The following is a 16,872-nucleotide window of genomic DNA, read 5'->3' as shown; positions in this document are numbered from 1 at the left end:
TATATATGTTTATTGTAAACATTTGAAAAAAATGCATTAAAATAGAAAGAAGAAAAATCACTTAATATGAGATAATCATTTTTTGTAGGAAAAAGAAATTTTATGTTTGTTCTTAACCTATAAATAGTAAATAAATGCTCATTACAGAAACTTCAGACAACATTGATAATCAAGAAGAAGTTTAAAAATAATCTAGATCATGTAGAGATATCCACTCATATTACTGTGTATTTTTTTTGTTTGTTTTACTGTGTATGTATTAATCTGGGCTTTGATGACTTTTCAGATCTAAATAATATCAAAATAATAATTAAAAAATACAAACACCCCAAATAAATATCCAATAAAGCCTCGTGCTTGTTTTCACAGCAAATATACTAAAATTGGAACCATAAAGAGAAATTAGCTTGACCTCTGTCAAGAGTGACACATACATTTGTGCAGTGTTCCTTATTTATCGTTATGCAAGATAAAAATTACATCTCAATAAAGGTGGAAAAAAAAAATCCAAGCTGACATTTTCTTGTAACAAGACTGGCCCTTAAGGAACTGTGACAGTGGAATAACCCTTTCTGACATAGTGCAATTGCTATAGCTATAAACATGGGTGTCCTGGAAGATGTTGGGTGCAGAGGCTCCTGAGCTGTGGAGTGCGCACGCATCAGCTTTGCTTACATGGGCAAGGTGCTCTTCTGCGGGCTCCACACTTCTGCCTCCCTGCAAAGTGCAGCTGAAGGTAGGATGCTGTTTTCCCTCTTGACCCAACTGTCTTTCTGCTTTTGAATTGCAATAGAGTTGGGTCATCATGGGTTCTGTCTTCGTTCTTGTCATCTTGAGATCTGAATAAGAGGGAATCTCTCCCTGGTATTATGAGGACATGAAAAGAGGCCTCCAGCTGGAAAGCATTTGGCCTTGACATCAGGTAGAAAAGAAGTGAGAGGGTGGAGAAACAATAATCCCAGAACTGAGGAGTTCTGAAAATAGGAGGAAGGATTTTCTCCCAATCTTCTAGTAATCAACCAACAACTATGAACATACGTGTGGTTTTTAGGATGAGGAATTTAATACCAGAAATGGAAAACTAGAGGCTGGCTATGAGCTCAAGGTTTAGGGGACTTATTTGCTAACCTTTTGCCCTAAATGTCATTTACAGAAGTAGAGGAAATTTATTTCCTTTTAAGAAAAGCAAGCTTGGCAAGATACCAACTTTTCTACAGGAATCAGTCCATTCTGTTTTTCTGCTTCTGATGGTTTCGGATTCTTAAACAACATCTTTTTAAAAACAAAAAACTGTCCAGTGGTAATCAGGATTAAGCAGATTTCATTGTTTCCATTGAAAATTAAATTTTGCTTAAGTGGAGAATCATGCCTTTTTTGTAATACTCAAATGGTTTAAGCTAAGGATTTCCCCAATACCCCCTCCATGAAAGATGTTAATAAGAAAAGTCTATGACTCTGGTTTGCAGTATTTGTAGAAACTCCAACTTTCAAGTGCTAGCTTATAAGGAAAGACATCTGTTTATTTATTGTCTTTGCATTTTCTATGTTACCTTTTAGCATAAGGTCTTATAGATAATCATTTTTCAGTACTAAAACAATTATGGAACTGAAATGTCTAACCAATGGAAAATTTAATTAATTTTGAGAGTAAGAGGCAGAAAAAAAGCATGTCACAAATCTTACTGATTATTTCTCCCTTATTTTTTGAATTTGAACACTGGCCATAATTTAGCTTAAGTATGTACATTTTATGTATCTAATATTTAAAAGGTTATAGAAAGATTCCCCCCAAATGACTCTGCTTTGTCTTCTAGGAAGACTGTACATAGGCTTTATAGAAAGTATATAGTCCCTTTTACCTTGTAATATTTATCTTTCTACAGAGTGAGAGAGAAACCTTAAGCTTAGAGGCTGGCCCAAGAAAAATGATTTATTCTTTTGGCAAATCTTTGTAATGCATAATTTACTTTGACATACCTCTCTGGATACAAGCCTCCATCGTGTGATCTAAACAAATAGTTTCAAATCACTTTTCAGAGAAATAGCAAAATATATGTACTTACAGTACTTTTCTTAAGACAAAGTCTCTAGCTGCAAACGTGCTATATCAGGCAAGTTTCCTGTAAGGGCACACGCCACATGTCAGGACTTTTGCCAAAGTTAGCTTTTATATATCATTCCGCATTTGTCGTGCTTAATGAGAGTTTGGGCATACGTGGATATGTCAGGACTATCTGGCAACTAATCCATTAAAAACATTGCTATACATCACAGGGAACTATATTCAACTTCTTGTAATAAGCTATAATATAAAAGAATCTGAAAACATGTGTGTGTGTGTATATATATATATATGTATATATATGTAAGAAAAAAACATTGCTATACTGCTTTTCAAAAAAGGGGAGGACAAGGCATATATTATTAATGCACATCCCTTTACAGTGGAAATAAGAGATATCAAATTATTTTAAAACCCAGATAAGGATGTAAATTAATAAATAAATAGTGCACGGGTGAGAGAGTTTTCAGATGAAGCTGTCTTGAATTGCTTATTTGTTTTCTTCGGATGAGACTTACTATTTGCCTGGTTCCTAACTGTGGTTGATTTGAGAGCAAAGGACATCTTGCCACTGACTGCAATGATTCCCAGTCATCCTACTCGTTTTTTACTGGATTAAAACTATCCTGAGAGGGTTTTTTATTTCTTGGCTGTCATCACCTTCACTTAATTTTACCTGTTGTAATTACCTCATAATACCTGTGCCTCAGGCAGCAGCCCACACATCAGCTGCCAAGGTCAGCTTGCCAAAGAGGGTGGCCATTCCAGGCCTGTACACCAAGTCTATTCAAGGGCCCAAATGGGCTGGTGAGAACTGATAGCCTCAAAAAGTTGTCTTGTTCCTTCTGTCTTCAGTTTTTCCACTAGTTTTTTTTTTTTTTTGCATACTCTCTAAAGTTATACATACTAATGGGAAAAATTTGAGAAGATGAAAAGAAAAAGAATAAAAAAATTAGAATGTACATCAATTAGTTTAAAAAACACAGATAACATAAAATAAAAATAGAAAGGAATCATTTGAAGTATCATTGGATTAATGTTTTCTCCTCCTTGCCCTCCTCTTCCTCCTACATTTTCTCACTTTTTCCTCCTCCCCATATTTCTTCTTTCTTTTCCTTCAAGTTATTTCTAAGATATCCCAGGGCAAGGCTATGTAGTTACAAAATATTCTAGTCCTAACTAAGAAGAATATATATATTCTCTGTCTCCCTCCCTCAATATAGATAGATCTGCATATCCATATGCTTGTATATAAATTTTTAGGATGGGTATATCCCATACTCTAGATTGAGTTAAAACACAAGACCATAGTGTTAGGCCCCCTATTTGGAATACTTCTAGGAATAAATATTTGTTGCACAAATAAATGAATGAACCAGTAGCTTACTCTGTGCTGAGTTCTGTACCATCCTTTAAATCTCATTGAATCCTCACAGTGAAATGGATGGAAAATGTAGCCTACTAAAGAGATACTTGTTGACATCATGATGGGACCCATCTCACAGACTCTACAGACTGAGGAGGGACTGTGAAGCCTAAATCCCAAACAGAACCTACTGCCATGGTAGTAGGCGTGAGCTTGGATTTTGTAGAGTAGGGCTGATCAGAAATCCTCAATTTAATTATGCATGTTATGCACTTAATGTTTTGAGATTTGTTACACTGTATTGGTGGTACAAAATGCTTGCCCAGTGTTTCAGATGTGCCTCATGAGTGCTGGGAAAGGAATGAAAGCAGAGAATACTACTGATTTACGGAAATTCATGAAAGAGTTCATACTGTTCCGTCTTACACTAGACTAATAAAATCCACATCTCTGAGTATAGCTGAAGTTCAAGACCCTCAGTTAATCAGCAATGCTTTCAGAGGTAAGTACAATTTCTCCCTTCATTAACTGATATTTATGTATCTACTAAATATGGTTCTCCATTACACACGCTTTGAAAGTTTTAACCCTCAAATTCAAAATTAATGTGATCTAATGAATTTATAAAATTTAACCCTATCTCTTCAGTGTATAGGAAGACTCAGGGATCACAAAGACACAGTGTTATATTATGTCCCTATAGGAAACATGGACAAAGATGGAAGACTGGAGATAATATTATCATTTGCATTATTCCACCATCATAATGTGCCATGACTGTGCACTGAGTTCCTGATACTGTGTCCCTACTTCTTTGGAATACAGAATTCTAGCACCGTTGGAGTTAATGAACGTTGAGCTACTACTGTAGGTATTCTTTCTCTCAGAACTTTAAGTAAATTTAGAATTCCTTGATGCAGTAATTATTATAGTCAATATCTGATCATCATTTTGTTCCCCTTTCCTCCTCCACTGTACTGGAAAATGGCCCATCCTGAAGGAGCAGTATAAGGAAGATGGTACAGTAGAAACATCCAACAGACTAAGTAAAATGTGTGAGGAGAAGAGTCAATACTAGCAGATTACCTTGGAATAATCACATCAGTGGACTGAGCTAAATTTGGGAAGCCACGATTTGGTATTAAAGGATGACAACCAGGAGTAAATAACTGACTTGCAGAGCAGGAAAGACTAGACAGAAAGAATGAGATACAAATAATGGCCATCAGTGAGGAGGTGGTCAGGGTGAAATGAATTATGAACAGGAAAGAAATCTCTTTAGGATTGACGCTGTGGATCTTGAACCACAGCCACAAATACATTGACATCTAAGAAAACTGTGGGTCTAGGGCTGAGATTAAAGGCATAGGTGGTCTGATAGATCCATTCTGATTTCTAGCTATGGTATTTTCCCTAGTTTCTACTCAATGTCCCATCGTCCTTAAAGTCCTTTGCATCTCCTACTGTCTTTCTCCCCATAAAAGACAAAGTTTCTCTGACACTACCTTCCAGAAACTGGGGTCTTGCCTTCAGAGTTAAGGTTCCCACTAGGTGAGAATTTGCTGAGACAGTCAGACTGCTGCCTGGACGTCTGCATATTGCCTGCTGACATACTGCCTCCTTGCCATGTCTTACCCATCTTCTGTTACATTTTTCTCACCTGGGATTTGTTTCCTTGCCATTATTCTTTTCAGGTAGTGTCTTCTACTTTGCTTCTCTGAGCAGACCCATTGTGTAATGCTGGCTCTGCCCCTGCTTCCCTTTAGTTGGAGCTGGTGCTGGACCTGTATTTTGGACTGTCTCACTGGTAAACAAATCATGGTCCTCATTCATTCATTCACTTGTCAAACATCACTTACACTTCTGCTATAAGCATTATACTAGGTATAATTAAGCATTGTGCTAGGTACTTGAGATATAATGACAGAAATAACCATGGCTGGACATAGGATCTCCCACAGACTGCTGATGGGAGTGTAAATTGGTAAACTACATTGAGGAGCAATTTGGCAATATTTTGTAAAGTTGCACATGGACACTCCCTATTTTCCAGCATTTATGGTCTTGGATTTTTTTTTAGGGGGGTGGTAATTTGATTGATTGATTGATTGATTTGTAATGGAGGTACTGGGGATTGAACCTAGGACCTTGCACATGCTAAGCATGCATTCTACCAATGAGCTATCCGCTCCCCCATCCCAGTCTCGGATTATACTTAAAAAGGCACTTGTTTCACTTTCATTTACAACATACTACATAGATTATACAAAATTTATAATCAGTGAACCTTCTGAAATAGGTACTTTTCATAATTATGAAGTTAATTAAAATTTATTCACATAAGTAGAATGGATTTGTTAAAAATAACCCAACACACAAAAGCCTCAATATCCTTCTTGTGTTCTTTTCTGACACTTTGAAATCTCTGTGACATTGCACAGCTTGAGTTCACAAATGACTCTCTTGTGACTCTCCAGCAAAACTAAAATACCAAGTCTCCTTGCATAATGATGATCAGCTGGAGCTTCACCTCTTGTGTGCATGCAGTTCCTTCCAAACGGAAGGTACCCACCCCACTTCCACACTACATCCAATCCAGATAGTTCAACTCCTGTCAAAATTCTCAATCTTAAGCTGCAGGGCAGCAGATCCTTCCTAACGCAAATACAACCACTCACACTTACATATTGTCAATTCTTTAACATAGAGAATTCTCTTCTGTACAATTCTATTATACATGTGTGCAAAACAGTCATATGGGTTAAACATTCATGACAACAGAGGAAAGTATAAGCTTTAAGATGTGTTCTCTGTGAGAAGCTGTAACCCACATCTGACTCAGTGACATGTAGCTATTAAAAAACATGTCACTGCTTTAATTTTTTCCATTTACTGACTCCAAAGAAAAAGTGTTTCATTTCTGCTCTATTTAAAGCCAGAGCCTGGCAACATGCCTTTTCAGCAGGTAAGACAAGTGAGTTAAAAACAAGTGAGAAAGTGGTTTTAGGTAAATGTGAAGAGACTGTGAGATGACCACCCCCACAACCAGAACTTGTGCAAGACATATGTCTCCAGCTTGATCAGCTTGTCACTACAAATGGGAGTTACCTTTTATTTCTGTGTCTAGATAATTCTGGGCAAGTCTACCTGCTTGCCAGAGATTGGCACCTGCTTACCTCCCACACTGGAGAGGTTCCAAATTACTGCCTCGCATGTGGCTAGGAGCTTTGCTGCAGTCTGGTCCCTCCCTGAAGCTTTCCCATCCTGCTGGCCAAGGAGATGTTCATTACTTTTGGTGTCAGTGATGTTTATCAGACTGCCACTCTGCCTCTAGCTGCCCAGCTCCTGGGAGGGGACGCTGTTCCTGTAATTCTCTATAAGATGGTTGAGACCCTGCAAGGACCTTCACAAGGTTTGGGTGTCATAGCTGTTGCAAACTCAAATGTCAACTGAGGTCTGGCTGGTCATGGAAATGTATGAAGTCTGTGTGGTATAAGAAAAGTGGCTATGATCTTTGGCTGCAGTATCAGGAAATAACAGGCCATGTGAGAGTGATGGTGAACTGGCTAGCACGTGCCCCATTTAAAACGAGAAGCTACTTTTTAAAGCCAACTGATTGTTGACCTGTGAGAACAAAGACTTAGTTTTGCCAGATCTGATTTTGCAAGAAAAATCTGAAACTTATATTTTTAAGTGAAAGCTTATTTTTCAACACTGGCACTTGATTTTTTTTTTTAAAATGACACTGCCTTGGCCAAGTCAAACACTTTTACAGAACACAATGGGACTGTCAGTCACTAGTTTATAATCATTGACTAAGAGCTGCTAGCACAAGTAGCTACTCTTAGAATCCAAAGCCCAACTACACTTCCAAGTCCCTGAATAACAACCATCAGACTTCCTGTGGCATGCACCAACACACACACACACACACGCGCACACACACACACACACACACACACACACACACACACACACACATACACACACAGTGCTTGTGAGTGAGAATTTCATTCTTATCAGGGGATAACTGGCATCCTTTCCACTAATGGGGTCTGGCTTCAACGAGCCAAAACAGTCACAGTGATTCGCCCAACTCCATCTCAAATAACACTTTATGGGAAAGAGTTACATTAGAGACCAGATGTCACTGGACCAAATTCAGTACAGTTTGTTTTCAGTCTTGCCTTCAAGGGGACGCAAAGAAAAATTGCAACTGCACATATAATATGATTTCATCACCTATCTCCTGGGAGTGAATTCTGGAACAAAAACATATATATAAACACAACTTTTAAGAACAAAATAGTTATTTTCAGGTAGAGAATAGAATAAATCCAGAATTAAGTGAAACTGTCTTCAGCTCTGTGGAGCAGTCTTTTTTTTTTCCTTTCTTCCTTTTTTATTGAAGTATAGTCAGTTTACAATGTTGTGTCAGTTTATGGTGTACAACATGTTTCATGTAGAGTCTTGCTAGTAAACCAAATTTATATTACTGAGCAGAACACTTAAGCCCAACGTCAGACCTCTGCTTAGGGGCTACTTCTCCACATTCAGGACTATCCTCAGGAATAATGGAAACAACTTGTGTGCATGTGTAAAAGGACCCACCCAATTCCCACAACAGAGTGTAGAAAACTGTGTGCTACCTTCTCACTGGAAGTTTCTCCTGCTACAAAATTTAAAGATCACTCTTCACAAGATAGTTCTAGAACTTCGACTGAAGGCAAAACAAATTTAAAGAAAGAACAGTTCAGTCACAGAAGCAGAAACAAGCAGAATCCCAAAGTCTACCACTCGTAGTAAAACAACCACATCATGCTGAGGAGAAAGTGAGTGCCACCTTCTAGTTTTGGATACCCAGCCACAGATATTCACTGTGGGGAGAAAGCATCAGGAGTGCTGGAATTATGTAACGAATGCCTTTTGGTCTGACTTCATGCTCACTAGACAATATTCTGATAGTTTGATTTTTCCAAGAGATTTGCCTCCCAGAAGAGAATGTGCTGGTCAGGCCAAATCAAAAAATACGTCCTACTTGACTAGATTGACAGTATTTCTCATTGTGAATTTACAAACAAGGTTTTTGGTTATATACTTTAGTTACACAAATATATCATATTCCTAACATGTATAAATATATTGGGGGCACTTTATGTATTTTGCATGCTCAGATAATTGATAATTCAAATTTAAATGGGCATTCACAGGTGGCAACGTAGGTAAATTAAAATATCATCCTGTGTATTCAACTCATTTTTAACTTTTCTTTATTCATGGACTGGAAAAATACATTTTAATTTCTATTTCTCAAATTATTTTTCAAGGTTAAATAAATTCACATTTCTCTATTAGCAGAATCTGCATTGCTGTTAAGAGGGAGGAAGTGGAGAAAATTCACATTTACTGACATAAAGTGTTGCTTGGTCCCTTAAATATATTATGTCATTTGTTCTGCACAATAACCCTGGGGTAAAAAAAGGTATTCTCCTCATTATATAAAAACAGGTTTAGTAAAGCTTGCCCTGGGTCACACAACTAGTAAATGGCAAGGCTAGGATTTAAATTTAAAGAGGATAAGATGACTCTTGTATTTCTGCTGATTTATTATTGACACATTATAGCCTAAAACTTTAAAAGAACATATAATCTTGCATGTTACTAAAAGTTTACTAAAAGTTTCAATCTACTCTAACCAAGATTTAAGTGGTATTTGAATGAACCAGATTGGGAGAGGCTGTGACTCAAGTCTGGCAGACATGTGACGTTGTGGACAGATGGACTTTAGAGACAGGAGATTCAGGCCAGAGACATTAGCCTTCAGGTAAATTTAAAATTTAGATCATTCTTTGTAAGGTAGAGGGGAAGCACAGGGGAACGGGTAGAAAATAAGTGTATTAGTCAAAGGGACAAACAGTGTAGCTTCCAAAGAATGAATTCAGTTGCAGAGAAACAACTGAATACATTCATGCATAGCAGGCAATTGGCAGGAGGCCTACGGGTAGGATCAGTCATATGCTGTATCTGAAATGTGGCTAAGACTTATTCACACATTTAATGTTGAATTAAATCCATACAGAATTGGAAAACAAGATCGTCAAATTCTCAGTTACCGTTTTCTCTGAAAATGGCTCTGTTTACTTGATAATTGGGCTAGGTGTAGAATTTCAGGTTCAAAGTTTTTTTCACTCAGAATTTTGCTCAGTTCTTTCACTGTGAGCAGGATGCTGATAAAAAGTCTGTTTTTTAATATCCTGTAAGGAATCTGTCTTTTCTTTCTAGATATTTTCTTTTTTAACTTGATAGTCTAAGATTTCGCCATCTCTTCTCTGTTTTTTAATTTTGTGAGAGTTTTGCTGGCTCTTTTGAGTTATCATGCCTTTGTGAAGTTCTGGAAAATTGTAGGAAAATTTTAAAAACCTTAAAAAAATTTTTTTAAATGAAAGTACTGGGGATTGAACCCAGGATGTCATGCATGCTAAGCATGCGCTCTACCACTGAGTTATACCCCACTCTCCACTGACTACCTTCTGAAATATTTCTTCTATATTTTCGCTAAATCTGCTGAAGGATGTTACACCTGATGGTTACAACCAGGAAGACTTGATGATAGTCTTCTGGGCTGAGAGTTCTCCTTACTCCCCCTCATGACACCAGCCCTCTGGCACACTGCCCTAGTTCCCTGCAGTAAGTGCTTATATTCACCTTTCCTGCAGGGAGGTAGATACTATTTGTCTTGCAGGAGGTGGGTAGAGAGGAGTGCTAGGGTTGAATGCCTGGCTCCTCCCTTTGTGGTACTCCAGCTAATCATCCTGCTGGTTACATCTGGGTCTAGCTTCTTCTACTGGATTTCCTCATCTCGACGCATGGAGCATTTGTGTTGCTGGTCTCACCTCGCTAGGTTAGAACTTTCCCAAGAGAATTCTGGACTTGACCTTTCTCTTGTCTCTGTATTTTTCAAAGGTCAATTACTATTTCTGTCATTCTTTTTTGTTTGATTACGGCTATTTTATTTGTTTTTTAAACATCTTTTCCTTAATTTCTGTGACTTTAGTGTAAGAAAGGAGATTACACCAAATGTTTACCATTTTGAAACTGGAAGTCTGCCCTCCACTCTTCTTTTTTATTAACATGTGTTTTGTACTTAATAATATAGTCAAATAATTACCCATGGAATTACCTGAAAAAACAAACTTTAAAAAAAAAAACTAATTAGATTGTCCCTTTGTATTCCATATTTATTCCTTATAAACTTACCTCAGTTCTTATCCCCCAGCTCTGTCTATTCTCCCACAAACATATGTATACATATTATACACTTAACATTAGTATATACATTTATTACAGGTAGATTTAATTCTAGTTTGATGGAGAAGCAGTGAAGGCAAACCTAGAGGTTATGGTTGATAGTATTGAAACTATTGACTTTTAACCTTATTAGTCATGACTATAGAACAAAGACAGGTGACACATTCATTTTGATTTTAAGTTATTTATTTACAGCTTGATAATACTCTTTCTTTTAATTTTTCCTAATGCCTAAATATTAGGGTTCAGGGGAAGGAATCATTTTCTTCAGTCAAAATAACAGTTCCACAGGGCAAAGTTTTTCTTGTTTTAAAAAATATCATGTTTAAAGTTATGAATAAAATAGATCTATCATTAAAACATGTCTTTTTCACTATAGGTATTCAGCACGGAGAGTTTACCGTGTTCAGCTCTGTTGATCTCCTACATTTGTGCAATTTTATTTCTAAGTTCCCTTCAGTTCTTAAATATCAAAAGAAAATCAGAAATAGACCCTGTATGTGCATGTATTCTGAGTTTTTATTTACTGAACCTGTGTTTGACTGGAAGAGGCCTCTATTTAAAAAAAATAAACAGTGTTTGTGTTGTACCTATCCTCAGTATTACTCTACATCCAAGGAAGTACCTTGTTACAGTCTCATCCTTTAATCTCTCAAAGTAATGACAATGAAAACTTCAATCATTTGATTAAGTACATCATATATTAGATAAAATGACTACTGCTGGTAAGAAAAATGAGCTTTTTTACGTATGATGTCAAGAACTGACAAACAATATGGAATAATGGAGAACAGACATAGGGAGTTCCCAGAAAAAAATTCTTCAGGATTTGTAGATCTTGTGCTTTGAATGTTGTGGTAACTATCCTAAGGGAAGGTTCTTTCTCAACTCTCAGACCAGTTTATGGACAGGACCACTCACTGTCATTATGGCCCCATGGACATTCACGGGAAGTCCTGTTTGGTGGGACTTACACCTATTTCTTACATGCAAATCCAAGTTCAACTATGCTTCTCTTATACTTAGACCTCTTACTCTGTCTCTGCATGGTTCTCAGGAATGCTGCCCAGGTCCATTCCTTTCATTTCTACTTATTCCCTATCCTCATACCTGATAGAGAAGTTTTGGTTTTTGGATACATTGTTCAAACTTCCTACTTTTGTCCTCAGCATACCCCCTAAACAACTTCTCCCTCACAGATCTTCTATCTTGAAAGTCACTGCTGAAGTCCCCTTTGTCCAATCCAGCAATCGCTTTTTGATTCTTTTTATGGACTCAGGTCTGTAACTAGACTGATTGTGTCCTAATCCAGCTCCACTGTTTACTAATGGGGAGACTCGGGGTACATTATCTTCTCTAGGCCTCTGTTTCTTTATCTGTAAAATTGGGCTAATAGCCTTGTTGTGAGGGTCCAATGAGCTAATACACATAAAGAATTTAGAATAGTGCTCAGCACACAGAAAGTTCTCAGTAAATGGTAGCCATTATTGCTGTGCTTGTAAACTTTTCTCATTCATTTATTCAATAATATTTATCGGACTCCTACTATGTGCTAGGCACTGGAACACAGAGAAAGAAGTCTAGTCCCTGGGTTAAGGAAGATCATAGTCTAGTCAGGAAAATATACAGGGAAAGAGAAAATAACAATGAGGTGAGTGATAAATCCATACAATGAACCACCAAAATTGACACTAGACCTAGACTTACTGATATGAAAAGATATCCATAATATATTGCCAAATACAAAATACACATAAATATATTTTTGTTACACATCCTATTATTTTTCCAGTAAGCAATGCTGAGCACCTGAAATAATTCAAGTACGTGATAGGTACTGGGAATATGGAGGTGAGTAAGAGGCAGACGTACACACAGAGTTTACAGATTTGGTGGTGGGGAAGCTGGTACTGAACATGGGATTCCAAACAATATGCATGCTATGAAGCAGGGTGGGTGGGTATAGCTCAGTGGTAGAGCACGTGCTTAGCATGCAGGAGGGTCCTAGTTTCAACCTACAGCACCTCCATTTAAAAATAATAATGATGAATCGAATAACCCACCCCCCTCAAAAAAGATTTTAAAAATGTTATAACACCTTTTCCAGAGCTAAACTAGATGAGAAAATCACTTCTCTGAAAATGTAATGTTTAAACTGAGATTTGAATGATAAATAAAGTTACTTCCATGAAGAGCTGGAGTGAAAGTGTTCACAGCAGAAAGAACAGAAGAACAAAATTCTAAGGTAGAAAGAGCATGGTATGCACAAAGAGGTGAAAACTCCAAGGTGGCATGGGGAAGAAGTGACGGGGAGAGGGGCATATAGTAAGTATGGAAAGGTAAGTAGGGATCAGATCTTTCCTGGCTTCACAGGTTATAGTAAGGGTATAAAACCTTTCCCTAAAGCCAATTTTAAAAGAGTTGAGAGGAAAGGCTTGAATAATCTATAGTTTAAAAAAGATCACTGCCCGCATTGTGGAGAATAAGAAGGGGCACAAACACACACACAGGGAGGAGGATATGTAACAAAATGTGTTCACTTGTGGGCACAACGTGAGTATCCTGGGATAGTATCAGATTGGTTAACATTAACTTTATTCTCTTCAAACTTCTATTCTATATTTTTCTGAAATTTTCACAATGGCTCAAAGTCACTTCTAATAATAAAAATCAATAAAACCTAGTAAAAATGCTTATACATTATAATAGATACAATAGCAAACGGAAGTACAGACTAGGAAGGACAAGTAATCTAGACCGAAGGAGAACAGCTACCTAGAGAAAGTGAAAGATGAATTAAGTGCTGATGGATGAGTACTTCAGCCAGACTAAGAAAGGGAGAACAGGTCTTCTTAATCAAAAGTAGAGCATTTATAAAGATATGTTGATTAAAGAGAAGATAGCTCAGGATACAAAGTATGCCGTGACCAGTGATGTGGCTGAAGAGGTAGGTGGGGGAAGGGCATTAGATATTATACTAATAAGTTCAAAATTTATTCTGAAAATGGTGAACAGTAATTGAAGGAATTTTAGCAAGAGCATGACATGGTGAGATTGGTATTTCAGAATGATCATCTTAGCAAGAGGTGGGTAAGTGTACCGCATGAGAACAAGACCAGATGCAAAAAAAAAAAAAAAAATTAGGAATTTGACTCATCTCCAAGAATAATAGCACCAAATGCCTCATTTGTTGTAACTATTAAGTCAGGCATTGGATAAACAGTGATAAACAAGGGAGTTTCAAGGTGCATATTGGTTCATCAAGAATATTTCCTCAACTTTCAGGAAAGCAAGTCAATGACATTTTATAGCACATGCTCCTAACAAGAGAGCATTTTTTCCCTTTTCTTCTTTCTACATGACATATTTTATTATAGCTACTCTACCTTTGGTGTGCCTTTATTTGCCCCTCTGACTCCACTGTCCATCCTTCACCCTTCTCTACCCTATTCTCTGTCCTCGGAGACATACATGTATAGTCAACATTAATAGATCCTTATCCCTTTTGACTTCCAGTTAGTTTCAGCCAATGGGGAGGCTTGGCAGTAGATCAGAGACAGGGGGAGAGGACTTATCTCCTGGTTCCCTCCCTACAAGGTTGCCTTCTGTGTTCCTCAACTGAATGTCACTGTTCATTTCAAGCCAAATCACTCTATCTGTCTCTGTCCCTCTTTTGGTAACTTCTGGCCTAGGGGCAACAGCTCAGCTGCTACAAAACTCTGGGTTCCTGCATTATATCCTGTTATTCCCCCACATCCACACCTTAGGAAATAGTCCTTTTATAAACAACTCTTCCTTGATAATAGCCTATTTAGTTGTGCCATTTATTTCTTTTGGGGACCCTGACTGATAGAAGACAGAAACTCATTGTCTAACCCACACTGGTATATTGAAACTTCATACTAATGTCTGATTCAACTGTACTAAAGGAGATTGCACAGAAAGCTTGGACTTGAAGAACACTGAGCTTGGAACATTGTCTGAGGGAAGGTTTGAAAGACATGATTTTCTGTGGTTTCCTCTTGGGCAAGAGGTGGGTGTTTTTGGTGGCACATGAATTACTTGGTGGAGACATTTTTGGAGCTATAAGTATGTCTTTGGATATTTGCTAGGCAACAGAAGAGTAAATTGTATTGAATATCCACTGTGGTTCTATTTTATGCCAGTAATTTTTATTTCCATTTTCTATTCATAAAATAATCTGGATTAAGACACTTGCCAATTCGGCAAGACTGTTATACAAGAGCAGAGGAGTATAATAGGACATGAATTTACCTGTCTGTGCATGGAATCCAAAATGATATGAATATTTGAGATTTTGACAACACTCACCTTAAATTAAGGCAAGTAACTAGGGTAGTGACACAGATGCAGTCAAATTTATTAGAACACTTATATTTGCAATATTTATGGTTCATTCATGTTCTTTTGATCATGATACAGTTTGATATGACTATTTATTAAAGTGACTATATTCACATATGAACTGCTGCTCTTTTTCACATTTTCTCAACCCATACTATGAGTCCTTAATAATGGATAGGAATGATACAATTAAAAGAGGAATTATTGTTTAATCTCTTTAGATAATCCTAGTCATTCTAGTAATACAATATTCTTTGAGACAAATGACAATGAAAACACAACCACACAAACTCTGTGGGATGCAGCAAAAGCAGACCTAAGAGGGAAGTTCATAACGATACAGACTTTCCTCAAAAAGTAAGAACAATATCAAATAAACAATATAACATACCACTTAAAAGAATTAGAAAAAGAAGAACAAACAAAACCTAAAGTCAGCATAAGGAAAGAAATAATAAAGATTAGGGAGGAAATAAAATAAAGATTTAAAAAGACAATATAAAAAATCAATCAAACCAAGAGCTGGCTTTTTTGAAAGAATAAATAAAATTGACAAACCTCTGGTCAGACTCACCAAGAAGAAAAGAGAGAGGACACAAATAAACAAAATAAGAAATGAAAATGGAGAAATTACAGCCAACACCACAGAAATACAAAAAATCATAAGAAAATACTATGAACAACTATAGGGCAATAAATTGGACAACCTAGAAGAAATGGTCAAGTTGCTAGAAACATACAGTCCACCAAGGCTGAATCAAAAAGAAACAGATCATTTGAACAGACCAATCACTAGAAGTGAAATAGAATCAGCAATGAAAAACCTCCCTGCAAACAAAAGTCCAGGACCAGATGGCTTCACTGGGAAATTCTATCAAACATACAAAGAAGAGTTCATACTAGTCCTTCTCAAACTCCTTCAAAAGACTGAAGAGGAGGGGATACTCCCAAACTCATTCTGTGAAGCCACAATCACCCTGATACCAAAGCCAGACAAAGACACTACCAAAAAAGAAAACTATGCGCCAATATTGTTGATGAACATAGGGCAAAAATCCTCAACAAAATATTAGCAAACAGAATCCAATAACACATAAAAAAGGTTATACACCATGATCAAGTTGGGTTCATCCCAGGGACACCAAGATGGTTCAACATAGGCAAATCAATCAATGTGATACACCACATCAACAAGAGAAAGGACAAAAATCACATGATCATCTTAACAGATGCAGAAAAAGCATTTGATAAAATTCAACACCCATTTATGATAAAAACTCTAATTAAAGTAGATATAAAGGGAACACATCTCAACATAATAAATGCTATTTATGACAAACCTGCAGCCAACATAATACTCGACGGTGAAAAGTTGAAAGCCTTCACACTAAAATCTGGAATGAGACAAGGATGCTCACTCTCACCACTGCTTTCTATTCAATATACTGTTGGAAGTCCTAGTCATAGCAAATAGATAAGAAAAAGAGATAATGAGATCCAAATTTAAAGAGAAGAGGTAAAATTATCACTATATGCAGATGATGTAATACTATATATAGAAAACCCTAAAGGCTACACACAAAAACAACTAGAGCTGATAAAAGAATTTGGCAAGGTAGCAGGATACAAGATTAACATACAGAAATCAGTGGCATTTCTTTACATTAACAATGAAATATCAGAAAAGGAAAGTAAAGAAACAATCCCTTTTAAAATCACATCCAAAAAATAAAATACCTAGGGATAAATCTGACCAAGGAAGTGAAAGACT

At 36.9% G+C, this 16,872-nt stretch overlaps 1 protein-coding gene and 1 pseudogene across 1 annotated transcript in view; both read left to right on the top strand.

Annotated features, from left to right (window-relative positions):
• Positions 1 to 357: 357 nt before the first annotated feature.
• On the top strand, positions 358 to 458 carry LOC116148992 (U6 spliceosomal RNA; annotated as a pseudogene).
• Positions 459 to 13,617: 13,159 nt separating this feature from the next.
• Positions 13,618 to 16,872, top strand: part of LOC105101509 (transmembrane protease serine 11E) — a 14,476-nt gene continuing 11,221 nt past the window's right edge. Inside the window, exon 1 of the mRNA XM_064489278.1 lies at positions 13,618 to 13,683. Coding sequence (XP_064345348.1) covers positions 13,618 to 13,683 — 66 coding nt within the window. The remainder of the gene's footprint in view (positions 13,684 to 16,872) is intronic.

Source organism: Camelus dromedarius, chromosome 1 (assembly GCF_036321535.1).
Source record: "Camelus dromedarius isolate mCamDro1 chromosome 1, mCamDro1.pat, whole genome shotgun sequence".
Classification (NCBI taxonomy): domain Eukaryota; kingdom Metazoa; phylum Chordata; class Mammalia; order Artiodactyla; family Camelidae; genus Camelus; species Camelus dromedarius.
The sequence above is the reverse complement of the archived record's forward strand: the minus strand, read 5'-3'. Positions and strand labels throughout refer to the sequence as shown.